Here is an 18,339-nt window from a genome sequence, read left to right as displayed (position 1 = left end):
AACCAGTATCATTACAGTAAGTTTCCAGTAGAAAACATGGAATATACTTTTTCCCCTGCACTAGAACAAGGAAGGACTTGAATGTAGGGCCTCAAGTCCTAGCTTATTTTTTGCTCAAGGCAAATGCTCTGGGATTTATCTAACCATGTTGGCTCTGAAACCGAAATTCTCAGATCTCAATCTTCAGAGTAGCTAGAATTGTCAATGTCAGCCACCAATGCCTGACTGGCATTATTTTATTTTTTATTTTATTTATTTTTTTTTAGTGGTCGTGGGGTTTGAACTCTGGGCCTGGGAGTTTTCCCTCAGCTCTTCAGCTCAAGGCTAGCTCTCTACCACTTGAGCCACAGCACCACTTCCTGGCATTTTTCTTTACTGAAGTCCAATAATATAAATCTAAACATCCTTAAATTTTTAAAAATTATTTTCTCTTGCCTCTGAAATAACAGAGCCTTGATGTGGACATGTGGGCACACATTGCATCATGTACTAAATTGGCAACCACATTGGCAGAAACCTATCTCAAAGAAAGGCACACAAGGCTCTAAGATAGCACAAATTGCTCATTTACTTCATTACTATCAACACTTCCCCTCTGGATTCAAATATATGTAATACAGAATCCAAAATAACTCAAGGAGTATGCCATGTTACTAAAAGTTTGATAATCAATTTTAAGTAGCTACAAGTAAAGACTGAAAGGTTAAACAAATGCAACAATGGTACTCACTGGACATGATGTGGGTGAGGATGGGAGGAGAAAAGCTGGGAGAGAGTAAGGGAAGGGATGACAATGTCCAAAAAGAAATGTACTCTTTCCCTGGCTTATGTAACTATAACCCCTCTGTAGATCACCTAGTAACAATTTTTTAATTCAATAAATAAATAACGATTGTAATGGTAGCAGTTTCCTCCTTATGTTCAGTCTTTAACATAAGGAGGAAACTGCTACCATTACAATTTCTATTAGAAATCGTTATATTGTAGAACAGTATTTTTCCTCTAATTGAGCCTCATTTACAGGATGTTTTTAAATTTCCTGAGAGCTCATTTGTTCTTCTAATTTACCTAGTCATTTTTGCCAAGTAATATTAGATAAGAATCTACGTTATTACCTAGAGATTAAAAAGGGGGTGTGGGAGAGGACAGAAATCCAAATTCAGATAGAGACACTTATTAGTTAAAAAAAAAGCTGCCAGAATAAATTATCCCTACAGAGTGTGAATTCCTTTTTCTCTTGCAAAAAAAAACCTGCTACATTAATAAAAATACAATATACCTTAAAAGTTCAAGTTCTTAACATGAGGAATCATAATATGATAACAGAGTTCATCAGTGGGCTTTATCTCAAGACAAGGGGTTGGGCTAAGCCACAATGTTATCATATTATAACATGGAGGGTAGTTATAAGACCCTGACACCATGCATTCTCAGCTCACTTGGGTGTCATTTCTACCCAGGACTTACGAGATGTTCCAATTTGAAGCCTCATCATCAGTGTGTAAACTGAAGCTGCTCCAGAGGCAGCAAAGGGAGAAGCAGCTCTGGTGGCATTTGAATTGAAGATACTCAGGCAGAGAAAGCAATCTAGTGGTGATGCCAAGAGAAGAACAGAACCAGAACATGAGGAGACAGTGGGACAAGAAAGGACAAAGTACAGAAGACAGTCACAAGTGAGAAGGCAGTATGAAAAAGACAAAAAAAAGAAAGCCAAAAAACAAAGAGTGTGGGGAACAGAGGAAGAGAGAGGAGAAAAAGGAAGAGAAAAAAATGTAAACACTGTTTGGGTACATGAAAAGCAACACATACTTTATGCCTGTACTTGGATTGGTCTTTTGTAGAAGTCAGTCTCTCTCCCTCTCTCTCTCTCTCCCTCTCTCTCTTTCCCTCTCTCTCTCTCTCTCACACACACACACATAAATATCCAATGACCAAGCATACAACTAGAACTCAGGCACAAATTCTTGAACCATGAAGAACTGGACAATCATTGCTACACATTACTTAAAAATAGCAACAACAGGGCTGGGAAGGTGGCTCAGTGGTAGAGCGCTTGCCTTGAATGCATGAGGCCCTGGGTTCGATTCCTTAGCACCACATAAGCAAAAAGAAAAAAGCCAGAAGTGGCACTGCGGCTCAAGTGGTAGAGCGCTAGCCTTGAGCTGAAGAGCTGAGGGACAGCGCCAAGGCCCAGAGTTCAGACCCCACCAAAAAAAAATAGCAACAACAACAACAAAAAGTTTCAAGATAGTATGGGAATGAAAGCTACTATTGTGTTGATTGATTGTTGTTAGAAAGCATGAAGCCAGGCTGGAAAGGTGGCTCAGTGGTAGAGCGCTTGCCTTGCATGCTCAAGGCCCTGGGTTTGATTCCTCAGCACCACATAAGCAAAAAGAAAAAAAGCTGGAAGTGGCGCTGTGGCTCAAGTGGTAGAGCACTAGCCTTGAGCTGAAGAGCTGAGGGACAGCGCCCAGGCCCAGAGTTCAGGCCCCACGACCGGACCCAAAAAAAAAAAAAAGCATGAAGCCAAAATGAATGGAATTATAATGCTCCCTTTCTGGCCTTGAAACTGTTGAAACACAGAACAGAAGAATATAATGGTTTCTCAGTCAGTCCTCTTCAAGCCTACCTGCCAACCAGCAACATCATATAGTTACGCCTTTCTCCAAGTTACATTTGCATCACATCCTCTGATGTACTTTTGACCGAGCCTTCTGATTTAATATGAATTCTAGGATCACCCTTGAACCAACTGTGAAGCAAATTACACCATGCCTGTACTCTACCTTCTAGTTTCCAGGATCACATCCCTCCCAAACCCTGGATCTGGGATATTTCTCATATATTTTCCTGATTCTCTCATTCTACTGGAAATAATGTGCTCACAAGGAATAGTCTTTAATAGTTTCTAAAAAGGCATAATGAGTTATTAGTCAGAAAAATGAATCCTTGTTAGGATGCAAGCTGGCCAATATAGACTACTTCATAAATAAGAAATGATGGAACACCAAATTGAAATATACTTCGTAAAGTCTAACTTAAGTTAGACTACTGGTGAGAATTTCCATTTGAGTACCAAAATGATTATACAACCTTTTGGGCACAATTAGTTGCCTTTCTCTTAACTTCCAAATCAGTCTACATATTCTTCTACCCACATATGAAAGTAGATAACATAAAAGGTCCTATAACTCTTGACACATTGCAAATAACATGAAATGAACTGAAACAGTACGCTTTATTATTTTTGAATCAAATTATTCTATACTTGCTAGTATTTTGGGAATTTGTTAACACGGAAAATCTGAATGGTTTATAGGAGGCCTCATATTCAAACATCAAGTCTTTCAGCAGAACTGAACTTCATTATAGAGATTTTTTTTTCCATGACCAAAAGTCCAAGTCAAAGGGACAGAGGTAATTAAAGGCAATCAAATGTGAAAGGTCTGAAAGCCTCATATTCACTGACTGTAATGTGACACAGAGATTCTTACCACAAGGACCCAAAATCCATGGTGATCTTAACCCCTAAAGAAATAGTGTCACTTTGCCAGAGTATGTCTCAAATCAGTGAGAGAAAGTTTTCAAGCTTCAGGAAAGAAACAAAATTTTCAAACGAGGCCTTACTAATAAAAATTTCTATTAAACTCATGGGCATCTTGCTCTAGATGGCATCTCCATCTTCACTGGCAACAGCATAGATTTACTCACCAATTTACAATTAATACTAAGTACAATGTCTGACAAACTAGGAAAGCTCAAAAAAAAAGAGGGGGAAGGGAGTAGGGCCAAGGGTTTGAACTCAGAGTCTTAGCATTTGTTAGGCAGATGCTCTCCCACTTAAGCTGCACACCTAACCCTTTTTACCTTTGTTGTTTTTCAGGGTCTTATGTTTCTGCCCAAGGTTAATTTTGAACTACAATTCTATTACTTATACCTTCCTCACAGCTACTATTATAAGTATGAAGTACTACACTCCATTAATTGGATGAAATAGAGTCTCACTAACTCTTTTTCCAGGCTGAGTTCATCCAGTTTCTACCATTTAACTGATAAAAAATATGTATTAACTAATGAAAGATCAAAGATGAATATACCCGTAAGTGACAAAGGTAGTCAGTCTCATCCTCTCTTAATCTAGTAATATTTCAGGAAGAAGAGACATTATAGGGAATTCCCAGGAGGAAATACAAAGTTGACAATTAAGCATGCCTAAGCAAAATAACACTAACTAAAGATATCATAGTAATTAAAAAATTATCACTGAAGCATTCTGCATCTTTTTTTTTTTTTAGGTCGGTCATGGGGCTTGAACTCTGGGCCTGGGCACTGTTCCTCAGCTCTTCAGCTCAAGGCTAGCACTCTACCACTTGAGCCATAGCACCACTTCCAGTTTTCTGGTGGTTTATTGGAGATATGAGTCTCACAGACTTTCCTGCCTGGGCTGGCTTTGAGCCATAATCTTCAGATCTCACCCTCCTGAGTAGCTAGGATTATAAGCGTGAGCCACCGGCACCCAGCTCAGCATTCTGCATCTATACACACACATAACTGAGCTACCCGAAGAGAAAGAACGGAAAGTAAAAGGGTATGAAGGGCAATTGGGCTCAAGGTGCTGCCCCTACACTGGAAACACCAACACATCACAATGCCAACATCAACCCAGTTTCCCAAACTTACCTGCTTAAGCCTACCCTGAGGCATGAGTCTGCAGAATTTTTCACCACCTGTAAAAATCAATGTACTGTGCTTCTAGAAAGCTCTTTAAATCTATAGAATACTGCTTATGGGAAACATTCTTTCAGAGTCCTGAAAGTGTGTGGCAAGAGGCATTGACACCGCCTGGAACTAGCAGAAGGGACAATCCTGCAGTGCCAGGAAACCTCACCAAAGCAGCCTCCTGACCAAAGGCACTTACCGCAGCACGGAATGCCTTCCAGAGCGGGAAACACTGTTGCCCACTGGTGAGGGCAGGTTGCTCCCTCTGTGCAGGTCCTCAATGGATCTACTCCAGGGCTTTGATTTGTCCACCGAATTCTCTACTGTACTTTCCACACTTTCGAAGTCAAAACTAAAACAACAGGAGAATACCACTGAAGACTTAAAATCTGACTGTCACACACAGACACAGAGGTATATAAGATACAGTTACAAGAACACATCTTCACCTTGATATGGGAAGAGTTTGCAGACAAAACTAAAAAAGAAATATAAAAGAATTACTATGGTCTCAGTGTGGGCTTTCAAGCACCGAATGACAAATACATAAGCTGGCAAAAGAATTATGGAACAACAGCAAAAAGTAGTGTTCTATTATTTGTATTTTTCCTGTGAGGCTTGCTAGCTTACCAATTACTAACATTGCTATGTTGGAAGGGGGGGAAAATCTTATGGCTACCTTCATTTTGCTTTAACAAGTTAATATGTTCAGCATATACTAATTTATTCCTACCCATCAATTTTCACTGAGCATTTTCTTCTAGTGTGTTGGCAAGTACACTTTTCCAACCATATGTGATACATTACTAGTGTAGTTATGGACTTGCTTTGATTTTGGAATCTCTCCCCAATGTGGTGCTCTTTAAGTAAGACTGCTGTTTCTCTGACATTTTTCGAGGTTATTACTCATGTTAACCACTTTAGAATAAATGGCAAGTTACAGTGCTCATTCTGGTATAGTTTTAGGAACCAAGTTTTTAACTAAGAAGGCCCTATATATACCCCCAAACTCCTACACAAAACCAGTAATTCTGCTTTCTCAAAGAAAAAAAAAAACTTTGTATCAATGGTTTATACCCATAAATCCACCAGGCAACACCTGCTCAGACAGCAGAATAAACAGATAGTATCAATAACTAATATCCTTTGCCAGATTTTAGAAGGTCTTGAAGAAAAAAATAATGTATACTGAAAACTATCTATGGCTTTTCTGCTAAAATAAAATACATCACCCCAGAAAAGCACATAATGCACTCTATTCTATCTGTTAAAATCTAATCAGAGAGAAGAGGCCAATCCAAAGACAATACAAAGGTCTAGCCACAGGCAATTTCCTCATGACTTTTGATGCAAGATGCAATGCAGATGACAAAGAGGCAGAACTTAGTATAGAAGAAAACTTGAAATACTCCAAATAGAAGGCTATAATTGAAATTGGGGAAGAGAAGTTGATGGTACCAAGATCACTCATGGCACCAGCACACTCACTAGGTCTCTCTGCAACCCTGACACATTCAGCCATCTAGAATGCATGCATTCTTCTCAGCTCATCCCCATCTGTGCCCAGTAGAAACAGGACACACCCACCTTAGTGAACACACCCACCTTAGTGAACACACCCTTAGTTCTTAGACACGAGCTGAGCCTAATGTCTCACATCCATAGGTTGGGAAATTGGTACACGTCAAGGAACAGTATTAAAAAACAAAAAGGCCCCTTAGCTTTAAAATAAAAAGATAAATTATATGTCTCCATGAAATTTCTTATCCAGTTTGATCAAAAGTAAAGCAAATAAGGGCTTAATTAAAAGCTAATGCCACAAGCAAAGAAAACCAAAGGCTCAAGATTAGGAGAGAAGAACTGAGTTCTGATCTATTTACTTTGCAGTAGACTACTAGAATTTCCATAGAGTACCTTAATCTTTCTCCACTAGTACAATGTAATCCCAGTTTCATGTAGGGAAAGCATTGACTGCAGCAAACATTCTTTTCTCGTGCATTGTTCCTAGTTATCCTTAGTCTTCCCTGTTCCATAAACATTACCTTAGATTTTACAATATGCAACAGAGATTATTATTCTATTTTGTCATATAAGATGACGCATCAGAGAGATTCATGAGCTTTGACATAATGGAGATAGGCAAAAAATATCCATTATAGAACATGCTCTAAAACCTATGACTGTATTTGAGAGGACAATTTCTCAAGGAGATATGAACTTGTCCACTGGGCTTTACTTTTAATATGTTTCATGCAATACATGAGAAATATCAAAACAGAAACCCATCAAGCCAATTTCAGTTAACAGTTTAGTTTCTGAATCTATAAAGCAAGAATAATAAGAGTTTTCTCCTCACAAGTAATAGGGATTATAATATCTGTTTAGGTCTTAGGACTGTTTTGGAGTGAGACAAAAACAAGTGACTCCTTTTAAAAGGAAGAGTAGAGGATAAGGAAAAAAAAACTCTCCTGCCATCTGGGCACAAGCATTGTTGAGTGAAAATAAAAGCACAGTATTACTGCTTCAGTCAGCATGTACAAAACACTATCTGTAGATATTGGAGTGTTGCTAATTGAAGGGCAAAATGTAGAAAAGAGAATGGCTCACTTTTCAAATGTACACTTTCCAGTCCTTTTGTAAATATATTAGAAGCTAAGAAAATTGGATTTTATGAAACAACAAAAACAAAGTTAAGTTTTAATTTTCCTACTCTGTTTCAGTATTTTCCCCCACTTCAACTTATGGGCAAGAAATCAAAATAATACTAATACACATAAAGGAAAAGGCAATTTTATTCTTTACTCCAGGGCCACTATGTCACTATCTATGTCTGCAAACCTTGTCAATGCAATTATACACATATACATACAGTATGTATACACACATACACATACAAGCAACTTTTATTTTTCTTTGTCTCAGTACTAGGGATTGAACCATGGGCATCATGTATGCCAAGCAAGTGTTTGGTCTACCACTGATCTACAACATAGCTGTATTATTTTTTTTGGGGGGGGGGGGTCCGGTCGTAGGGCCTGAACCTGGGCCTGGGCGCTGTCCCTCAGCTCTTCAGCTCAAGGCTAGCGCTCTACCACTTGAGCCACAGCGCCATTTTTGGTTTTTTTTTTTTTGCTTATGTGGTGCTGAGGAATCAAACCCAGGGCCTTGAGCATGCAAGGCAAGCGCTCTACCACTGAGCCACCTTCCCAGCCCATAGCTGTATTATTTTTAAAGTAGAAGCATAGTAGCTGGGCAGCAGTGGCTTGTGCTTGTAATCTTAGATACTCAGGAAGCTGAGACATATAGGATGGTGATTCAAAGTCAACCCAGGCAAGAAGTTCCTATCTCTTTAAAACAAACAAAAAAGCAAGAACAAACAAACAAAAAACCAGCAAAGAGCAGGGTTCGAGACATGGAGACATAATTCAAGGCACTAAGCTAATAAGCAAGCAACCATGTGAATGTGAGGCTCTAAATTCAAACTCTAGTACTTAAAAAAAATTTTTTTAATTAAGTTAAAAGATGGAGCAGGAATGTGTTCATTAATAGAGTATGTGCTTAATTAGCATGTCCAAGGTCCTGAGTCCAATCCTTCAATACCTCAAACTTAAATACAATTTTTTTTAATTAAAGGCATTCAGTCTTTTTTATCCTGCACTCTCAGTAACTGCTAGAATGTTCTATCCTACAAAGATGTGAAACTTAAGCCCTCAAGAAAGTATTTCTTTGGGGATTTAGCTCAGTGACAGAGCACTTGTCTAGTATGAAGAAGAGCCTAGGTTTGACCCCCAAGATACTTTTTCTATTAAAAAAAGAGTTCCTAAAGATTGATGGGAGTTCTACTTCACCCCCAAAGTGATTTTCACTCTTTTGTTTCATTTCTTCCCTAAATGCATTTCTAACCTAAATTATGTGATTTGTTTTTTTTAACAAAAACAGAAACAAATCGCCTTAAACCCCTCACATCTGCTTGCAGTGCAGAATTTTACCACAGTGCTGTATCTTCTATGACCATGTGAAATCCAAATGCAAGCAAGCCAAGCTTTACTTACGTTACTGCATATTGAGCAAATGACAGATATTCCACTAGAACATCAAGGCCTTTGTTTTCTTCATTCAAAAATTCTCTGACCCATCTGTGGAAGAAAAACAATAATAATAATTGGAGACACTGATCACATGTTCTGCCATGGAAAGGACACAGTGGAAAATTGTAGTTTTCCACCGGAAACATTCAGTGGCTGAAAGGAAATACAGAGAAGTTGGACTATTTCACCTGAGGTAGGGCTTTGAGAGATGGTAGGAAACCACAACACTTCAACATGCAAGAATAAGGAGAAAAGAGTGCACATGTGTCACCTTTGTATTTTTACTCCTCTGGAGACTTAAGATAACCTATAAAACAGTTCCTTTAAAAAGTAACACTCTAGATATACTTTTTCTACCACAACTAGTTCATAGCCTGCTTGCTGTGAGCGCTCAGGCTACACAGAGAATGAGGCAGACTGAGGAAATGATGCTGTAGCCACTGAAATCTAGGCATGACTCCAAATCCATGCTCAACTCCTTGGCACACTCAGCTGAAGAAACCACTAAACCAGCCAATGAGAGGCCAGTGGTTATGGGCTTCTGGAAATTCAATAAGGATAATGATTTGCTTAATTTTTTCCATGAATGCTAAAACCTTTTTAAAGGCTGCCGGCACCGCAGACCATCAACAAGGCCAACATGTGACAAACAATGGTTAAAAATTCATTTAAAAAAATTATACCAATTTGTATTAGAATGGTGCTTAATAGCTGCATGTTTTTATTTGATCTTCAGAACAACTATGATACACGGGTAGCCAAAGAAGCTTCTTTAGAGGCTGAGTGTAAACACCCATCACCCCATTTTACAGATTTCCTCTGGGGGACTTCATCTTCAAAAAAATGTGTGGTACCTGGCAAAACTTTTACTTGGAATGAAACACCACCAATTAATAAGAGGTAAGCTGATGTCACTGAAATGACACTAGAGGGCACTGGTCTGTCAAATGCATTCCAGAGAGGTAACTTTCCTCCATGAACACCATGGCAAAAAAAAGTTGATGGGCCATGGGTAGGGCAGCTACTAGGGAAGCCAGTTTTGCTGGCTATTACGATGAAAGCAGTCCAGGTGCAGAAGCTCTTGCCTCTAACCCTAGCTACTAAGGAAGCTGAGATCTGAGGATCTCAGTTCAAAGCCAGTCTGGGCAGAAAGTCAGTGAGACTCTTAACACCAATTAGGAGGCATCAAAAAGCCAGAAGTGGAGCTGTGGCTCAAATGACAGAGCACTAGCCTTGAACAAAAAAGGTGGAGGACAGCACCCAGGCCCTGAGCCCAAGCCCCAATAACAACCTAAAAAAGAAAATAATCCTATACCATGTGTCCTGAGGATAAGCAACCGTGGAGATCTATGTCTTCAGCAAAGAAAAGATGTGGTGTGCTCAGTGTCTGCTTTCTTTTATTTGGGTTGTGTGGGAAGAGTGGTGGTGTGTTGCTGTTGTTGTTGCTTAATTTTTGTTTTATCTTCAAGCAAGCTCCATCTTTCTTCTAGCCTGCCATGTCCTGAGTAAACTAAGGTGGATAAGTACTTCCAGGAGACAAGGTGGGAAATTAGACATCTTGTCCTTTCCCCTAAAGTATATCCTAGACAGAGTTCCCATCAGACATATGCATGTAAAACAGCTGTGTGCAAGCATGTAACACTTGTAAAGATCCTAGAGTGGCAACACTGGCAAGGAGAACACCATCTGTTTGGTCTCACAAAGTGGCTTTGCTATGAGACCCAAACACAACAAACAAGTTGTTTGCTGGTCAAGGCTGAAGTTTGCCAAACAACCACACACATGACCTTACAATATCCGCTTCTATATACCTTATTTTAATTATTCCCTATGCTCTTAGTCTTAGGAGACAGAATGTTTTTAAATGATGATTGAGAGACAGAACGTTTTTAAATGATGGTAAATAGGAAGTTTAGAAATAGAAGGTCTTTCATTTTTATAACTGGCAGAAGACCTAAGAAAGCCAAGAGCTCACTATCAAGATTGGATGGCTACTACTCTTTAAATCAGGACCCTAAGTCATGCTTATGCTTTTCCACTAATCTGGACAATGAGCTATGACTACGCAGTGTAAAAATGCCTCTTGAAGATGGGGATCTTGCTAATATGAAAAATAACCACAAAGATCCATTTTTTTCCCCCGGAATGGTCTCAATTTCACATTTTCCAGTGCAGATGTCTACTAACTTAGAAGAGAAAAATAGCCATTGAAGCTTCTTCTGCAAAGTCTGCATTCAGAGAATACAGATTCTTCAGGGCACTCTCATAGCTGGCAGCATCTCTATCTCACAAACAGTATAGGAAGCAAATGACCCAGATATGGAAAACACACACACACACACACACACACACACACACACACACGAGAGTGCATGTATGCACACAGAAAATGGCCAAAAACCAAAGCAAATCTCTGATACAACACACACATATATTCATGCAAGAATAAAGATTAATTGGTTTATTTCACTTTACTTCAACATCCTTACCAATGGCCCATCAGAACTTGCTGTCTTTGAATGAAAGTTCCTTAAAGATAATTTTCAAAGTCAAACACAGGACTGCTTTTTCAGTCCTAAAATATAGCTGGCACATAATATGCCTTGCCTCTGGGTTGATTTCATGCACTGAAGGGAACTTCTTTTTCTAAGCTACAAGATGTTCCCTGGGCATTTTATGGTCCTCCTACATAATATAAGACAAATGAGACATAAATCCTTCAGGATTGGCTGCTACAGCCTCTTGATCAATTCAATAATGAGGATATAAATGAGAAGAAAAGGTCAGTCCTAACTCTCCCCAGCTCTTAGTCACAACTCCTTCTCTGCTTGGGCTATTCTTCATGGAAGAGAACAGAACTGAAAGAGTAAACTTCCATTAAAAGAGAAGAGTAAGGAAAAAATTCTAAGTCAAAAAGGGACAACTTTTAAAGCAATACTTTGAATCTGAAGACATTAAAAGATTATGAATGCTTCATTTTGCAGACTTATGTACTTGATCATACAATAACTTTATTGTGTATTTAGGGATCCTGGAATAAATTATTTCAATTTTCATCTCTGCATACCCTACACAGAATTTTTTATACGTTGCCAAGAAGCAATCAGTCTCAAATTGGGTGATTACAGGTTTGAAAAACAGAATTATTTCTAACTTTGGCAGCACATATTACTTCCCAAGTACCTCACAGATTCAAATGTAATCACCATATGTTACAAACTTGAATTTAAGAAAATTTCAAATCAGTTATTTAGAAGACAGAAGGGACAGAAATAATGAAGAGTAACGCTGAAAAACTGTATCTAAAGAAGGGTCTTAGGAACAAATACTAGTAGTCCCTGTTGTACTACAGGCCACTCAAAGTTTTGTTTCAAAGTTTTGCTTTCCTTGCCATCCCTAGTTTTAGAAGCTAGTTATTCTTGCATGGAAAATTAAATTTCAAGGAACCCTTCTGGTTTTAGTTTCCATGATAAAGAAAAATGACCAGGCCGGGAGCCAGTGGCTCACGCCTGTAATCCTAGCTACTCAGGAGGGTGAGATCTGAGGATCACAGTTCATAGCCAGCCAGCACAGGAACATCCATGAGATTCTTATCTCCAATTAACCACCAGAAAACCAGAAGTGGTGTTGTGGGTCAAGTGGCAGAGCACTTGCCTTGAGCTGAAGAGCTGAGGGACAGCGCCAAGGCACAGAGTTCAAGACCCACCAACAATGAAGGAAAAAAAAGAAAGAAAGAAAGAAAAATGACCAGAAAATGCACAGGAGAATTAATGAATTCTCTTTGCTGGTTTACTTTGCAGAGAGGTTGCTGGATTATCATAGAGAACAAAAGAAAGATAAGCACCAGCCAAATTCAACTTTGGTCACCAAATCTGTTAGGAGACATTGCAGTGATTTCTAAGCATATCCAATAATTCACCACTAGGAATCCCCAAAACCTTCCCAGGGCAGTTGTGAGTGTAACATTATTTTCTTAAATATATTAATAATTGTAAGTTGGGGCAGGAGGGAGGTATAATTTGTTTTTGTTCTCCTTTGTGCCAGTCCTAGTTCTTGAACTCAGGGCCTCGACACTGTCACTGGGCTTTTACCACTTTAGCCACAGCTCCACTTCTGACTATTTTGTGGCTCACTAGAGATAAGAGTCACATGACATTTCTGCCCAAGATGTCTTAGAATCAAGATCCTCAGATCTTGATTCCTGAATAGGTAGGATTACAGGGATGAGGCACCAGTGACCAGCACATTCCTTGTTTTTAATCTGATGAAGCTGATATTCCTGGTGTAAAAAAGAAAGTGTCCCCATAGAACACAGGCCTTTGTTGCATTTTTCACTTTGTACAATCAGGAAAAGAGGAGAGGGACCCAGACACATTTAAGAAAATCCTTTGCATAACAATAAAAATCACTGATTTTATTAACACTTGATCCTAAGACCACCCATTTTCTTGATTGTATGACAAAACAGGAAGCTTGCAAAGGTACTTCTACTGCACACCAAACTATCATGGTTGTTTTAAGAAAAGCATTTGGGCAGTTGTTTGAGTTACAAGCTGAACTAACCAGTTTCTTTTTCCTGAAATGCCAGTTTACCTGTAAAAATGACCTGTGAACTATGATGAAATAATTTTGGTATTTGAAAGACATTTCTCCAAAAATACATCTTAGAAAAAATGGAAAAAATTGCTATCAGTGATAATATTTGACATTTGGAGCAAAAATAAGCATTTTAGATAACCTATATTAAATACCTATGTGGTAGTTTTCCAATACTTAAAAGTATATTATTCATGAGACTGAATATTAACAAATATAATTTTTAAAAATACAATAAAATAGGATAAGTGAAATACTGTCTTATAATAATCAATACCTGAGGTTAAGAAATCATGTAGCCAGTTTCACAGGTAAAAAGAGCCATGGAAGGTGTAAGGCAGCACAATGGACTTATACCAAGCACAGAAAGTTACAAATGGCAGTTTCTACAAATTCATAAAGCTGTTGATACAAGTAACAGGTTTTAGATTTAAGAAACTCTAGGGGCTGGGATGTAGCTCAGTGGCAAAGCACTTGCCTAAAAAGTGCAATGTCCTGGGTTCTCTCCCCAATACCAAAAAAGACAAGAAAAAAAAAAGTTTAAAAAAAAGCCACTCTAGGTTTAAATGTCTCTGCTTCTAAACATCATGAAGCCAAGTAAGATACTTAATAGTGACCTTTAATGGTCTCATTTGTAAAACAATACTTCAGCAATAAATAGCAATAATAAAAATATTTTGGCATACAAGCCCAAAGAAACATAGGTCCCATGGTTTCCCTTATTTGCAATATCTAGTATATGTATGAGTCAAGCAGAAAAGGTCAGATAATGTGATATTAGGAAAATGAACCCTTAGATATGTACTTAAATGTTTTTTTTCTTTCATGCATTTGTTTCTAACACATTTATAAGATAATTTCTTTGTTGCTTTGTATGTCCCTCCCCCACAGTATAACCCCTGCTTTCACTGCATTTGATGTCGGTATAATTTGTGGAGGGGAAGGGGAAAAACAAGCCATTTAAATAGGGGTACAGATGGACCCATTGCAACAATGAGATGTACAATTTGTTATGTCAAAAAAGAACTTTACAGCTTTGGTGCGGGGCGGGGAGGGGGGCTGGGAAGGGATGTGAAGGATAAACAAAGGAGGAGGCTGCAATGCTTGATAAGAAATGTACTCATTATCTTGCCTATGTAATTGTAACCCCTCTGTACAGTATGTTCACAAAAAATTAAAATTAAAATAAATTGGCATATAATAATACTAAAGTGCCATAAAATAATCTAAAGTACCTAACACATTGCTTAATGTGTTACAAAAAATGATTATGATCTTGATGGTTTCAAATATTTACCATATAGGAATGATAAATTAAATGCAAAGTTGACTGAAAACAAAGACACCTGATTTCTACATCTTCGTTTTATTTATGGTGTTTTTTTGTATGGGGTTTGGAATCGGTGCTTTGTGCTTGAGAGGCTAGTATTTTATCACTTCAGCCATACCTAGAGCCCTATTTCACATTCATTATTGTTGAGATCGGGTCTTACTTTTTGCCCAGGTACACAAGGTGGAGCTGTACTCCACCTATGTTTCTGCTTCCTGCTGTTGCAGAGATTATGAACATGTGCCACTGAAATCAGCTTCTCTCTTGGGAGATGGAGTCTCTTGGATTGTCTTCTCAGGATGGCCTAGAACCAAGATCCTCCCAATCTCAGCCTCCCAAGCAGCTACAAGCCACTAGCTATATGCATCTCATAGACAATACTAGCCACTCTCCTATCTTTGTTCTTTCTGCCTAACCCAGACACTGATTTACAAAGAAACTTCCAGTCCAGCAGGAAAGCAGTTCCTCTGTCCTTCCCTTTCTTATAATCCTCCTAATCACCTGGCCAATTTACCACATTCCTTTTGCAATTTCATGCCTGCACTCTCAACTACAGAGAAGATAAAGTGAAATGAGCATCTTTCAGAACTTCTGTGACCTTGCACTCAAGATGAAAAGTAATTTTCCATCATTATAGGCAGTTTTACTAAAATAAATGACCTGCCAGAGAGATCACCTATACCTCAGAACCACAGACAAAAGCCAGTAACTCTATCCAACTCACCTTAAGCAACACTTGAGTGCTATTGTCCTGACATCTAAAGCATCACGACATCTGCCTATTTATACTGCTCTCCAAGGTGTGCTAATAGTTCTTGGTTCGTTTCAAGGTTATTGCAAGTAATTTCAGGCACTTGGATGAGTCATAATCCAATTCTTCTCCATTGTTACAGTTCCTGATGGTGTGTGAATGGGATTATTCCTTCCCCAAGTCTTACTTCAATTTGGCTCAAAGAAAATTAATTTTCTTTCTCAGAACACTGTTCCATTAATAAAATGTGAGGCTTATATCAAAACTCAGAACAGACTCTCTGCTTGACAAAGCTGTAGCTCAGAATATTATCCCCATAAAGCCCAAGACTCTAACCTTAAAATGCAAGCCTGTGACAAAAATAACATTTTTTAGGACAAACAGATTTTTTTGTGTAATTATTCCTTTTATTTTTAGAACTCATAATCTTTGCAATCTCCTGGGTGTTAGGGTTATTTTAAGTAGAGAAAGAAACACCTCTTCTAGAATTCTTTAGGAATACTTTATAAACTACTGTTGAATAGCATCAGATATTCAATTATTATAGTTGTTGGTTTTTTTTTTTTTGGTGTGTCATGGGGCTTGAACTCTGGGCCTGAGAGCTGTCCCTCAGCTCTTCAGCTCAAGGCAAGCTCGCTACCACTTGAGCCACAGTACCACTTCCAGTTTTCTGGTGGTTTATTGGAGATAAGAATCTCATAAACTTTTCCTGCCCGGGCTGGCTTTGAACTGTAATCCTCAGATCTCCAACTCCTGAGTAGCTAGAATTACAGGTGTGAGCCACTGGCGTCCAGCTATAGGTATTATTATGAATCTTATTTGCAACAACCAAAATAAAATATATTGATTATATTGGGTACTGTACACCAAATTGTATATTAGTTCTCCCATTTACTCATTAGAACATTCCTATGATCAGGTCCTATTCTTCCTAAAGATGAGACGTTAACTTTGATCACATGATAAGTGCAGACCTTATATAACTAAAAAGCTAACAGGGCAACAGGAAATGTCTAAATCAAGATCTCTTTCTATAGACAAATGGGCACCCAATTGCCTTTCTATTATCTTACTAAAAGGACAGTAGAACTTATGGGGACCCTTGTACAACATCCAAGAACTTCTCATGGTATTAATCGGTTCTTTTTATCATTAAGTAATCGTGCACATTTTCCAACCAGAAAGGATCAAGCTAAATAAAGTTAGATGACATTTAGGGGGAAAAAAATGTTGATTTCAGTTTAAGTTTTCAGGGTAGGATAAGACACTTCAAAATTTTTCTGGTATTCATATAAAATGGTGCTTATCAAAATGAACTTCAAGAATTGGAAACAAGATGTTAATTTTCATTGTACTATTTGCAGTTACGTATTTTTTCTTTCTTTTTCCCCCTTCGGTTTAATTCCCTGTTGCCCCTGTTCTTTATTTCTGTACCCTTTGTCTTGTATATAAGTTTATCTGATTTGGGGAAGGGAAGGGGAATCCCAGAAATGGTGGGACAAAGGGTGAACCAACTCAACAGTGATACTCACTAGACACTATGTTGGAGATGAACTTTACAACTTGGGGGGTAGGGAGGTGGGGAATGAGTGGGAGAAAATAAGGGAGAGGGTAACACTGTTCAAAAAAGAAATGTACTCATTACTCTACTTATGTAACTATAACCTCTCTGTATATTATCTTTATCATAAAATTTAAATTGAAAATTTTCAAATAAAATTTCTGGTATGGATTCACTCCAGGTAATTTATGCCAGTAATTGATTGAGTACCATTAGATACCTTTCCGTGAATTTTTTTCTGCTGCTAAGGCCAAAGCTTTCAGAGTATTTCACATATAGGTGTGGTGGGCAAGGGAAAATTCAGCTGCTGAAGATGAAAGAAAAACCTTTCAGCACTCCCAAAGTATCCTATACAACAAATCACTCCAATTGCTTACAGATTGCACTGGCTTCAACCCAACCAGGATTCCTCTGTTCAGCCAACTTTGTATTGAAAATGATCATCCTGTTTTGGTATTTGATGGTCAATTTCACATTATTTCAGCAATGCTTGATGAAATGCTTTTTGACAAGTTGTACAAATGTTAGTTGCAACTCATTCCACCACTTTCAGCCCAAAGAGTGCTAAGGAACAGAGTTGGGCCATACCAAATGGAATCTAGTTCTTGGCTCATACATATCACAAAGCATTTCAATTTCTTAAGTAGATGCCCAACTATATTTAGCTATATGACCTTTGCCCTTAATAGACAAGGCTCACTACTTTGATCCCAGAACCCTGATTATCTTAATTCCTTTCACAAAAAGAGCTGCCAGAGTAAGCAATTCAGAAAAAAAAAAAAAAGAAAGTATTTTGAGCCAATGCACCTGGACCTTACACTTGTTGGACCCCTCACATTCTCTGGTCCTTAATTCATTTCATTTGTAAAATGAAGGTTTAAACAAGCCTTAATTTTTCTTCTACTTCTATAGCCATAATCCTATGATTAATTTTTCTGTAGTCCATTTTTGGGGAACAAAGACCAGAAGCACTTAATTTTCTGAAGGCTTTGTTCTCAAGGTGATAAACCTACCAAGTTATCATATAGGAAATTAACATTCTCACCCAAGTTCTCTCAGCTGTAAGTCATACTACTATGTCTACAATTTTAAATAGGTTATTCTAAAATAACTGAAAATTAACCATTTGACTGGCTTTATCAATCATAATTTAAAAGAGAGGTAAACTAATTATTATGCAATATAACTATCTTACAGGATATTCTACAAAACTAAGGGTACTTGTGAATATATAATTCCATTTTCAATAGAACTGCAAAGAATATCAGGAGAAAAGTGTCTAGGATATAAAAGC

The 18,339-nt window shown here is 38.1% G+C and overlaps 1 protein-coding gene across 3 annotated transcripts in view; it reads right to left on the bottom strand.

Annotated features, from left to right (window-relative positions):
- Positions 1–18,339, bottom strand: part of Fmnl2 (formin-like 2) — a 292,443-nt gene that overhangs the window by 73,684 nt on the left and 200,420 nt on the right. For all 3 annotated transcript variants that reach the window (XM_013030168.1, XM_013030184.1, XM_013030175.1), the window contains exons 5-6: positions 8,772–8,855; positions 4,919–5,071 (exon numbers count right to left, since the gene is read on the bottom strand). In XM_013030168.1, coding sequence (XP_012885622.1) covers positions 4,919–5,071; positions 8,772–8,855 — 237 coding nt within the window. The remainder of the gene's footprint in view (positions 1–4,918; positions 5,072–8,771; positions 8,856–18,339) is intronic.

Source organism: Dipodomys ordii, unplaced genomic scaffold, assembly GCF_000151885.1.
Source record: "Dipodomys ordii isolate 6190 unplaced genomic scaffold, Dord_2.0 Scaffold5, whole genome shotgun sequence".
Lineage (NCBI taxonomy): Eukaryota > Metazoa > Chordata > Mammalia > Rodentia > Heteromyidae > Dipodomys > Dipodomys ordii.
The sequence above is the reverse complement of the archived record's forward strand: the minus strand, read 5'-3'. Positions and strand labels throughout refer to the sequence as shown.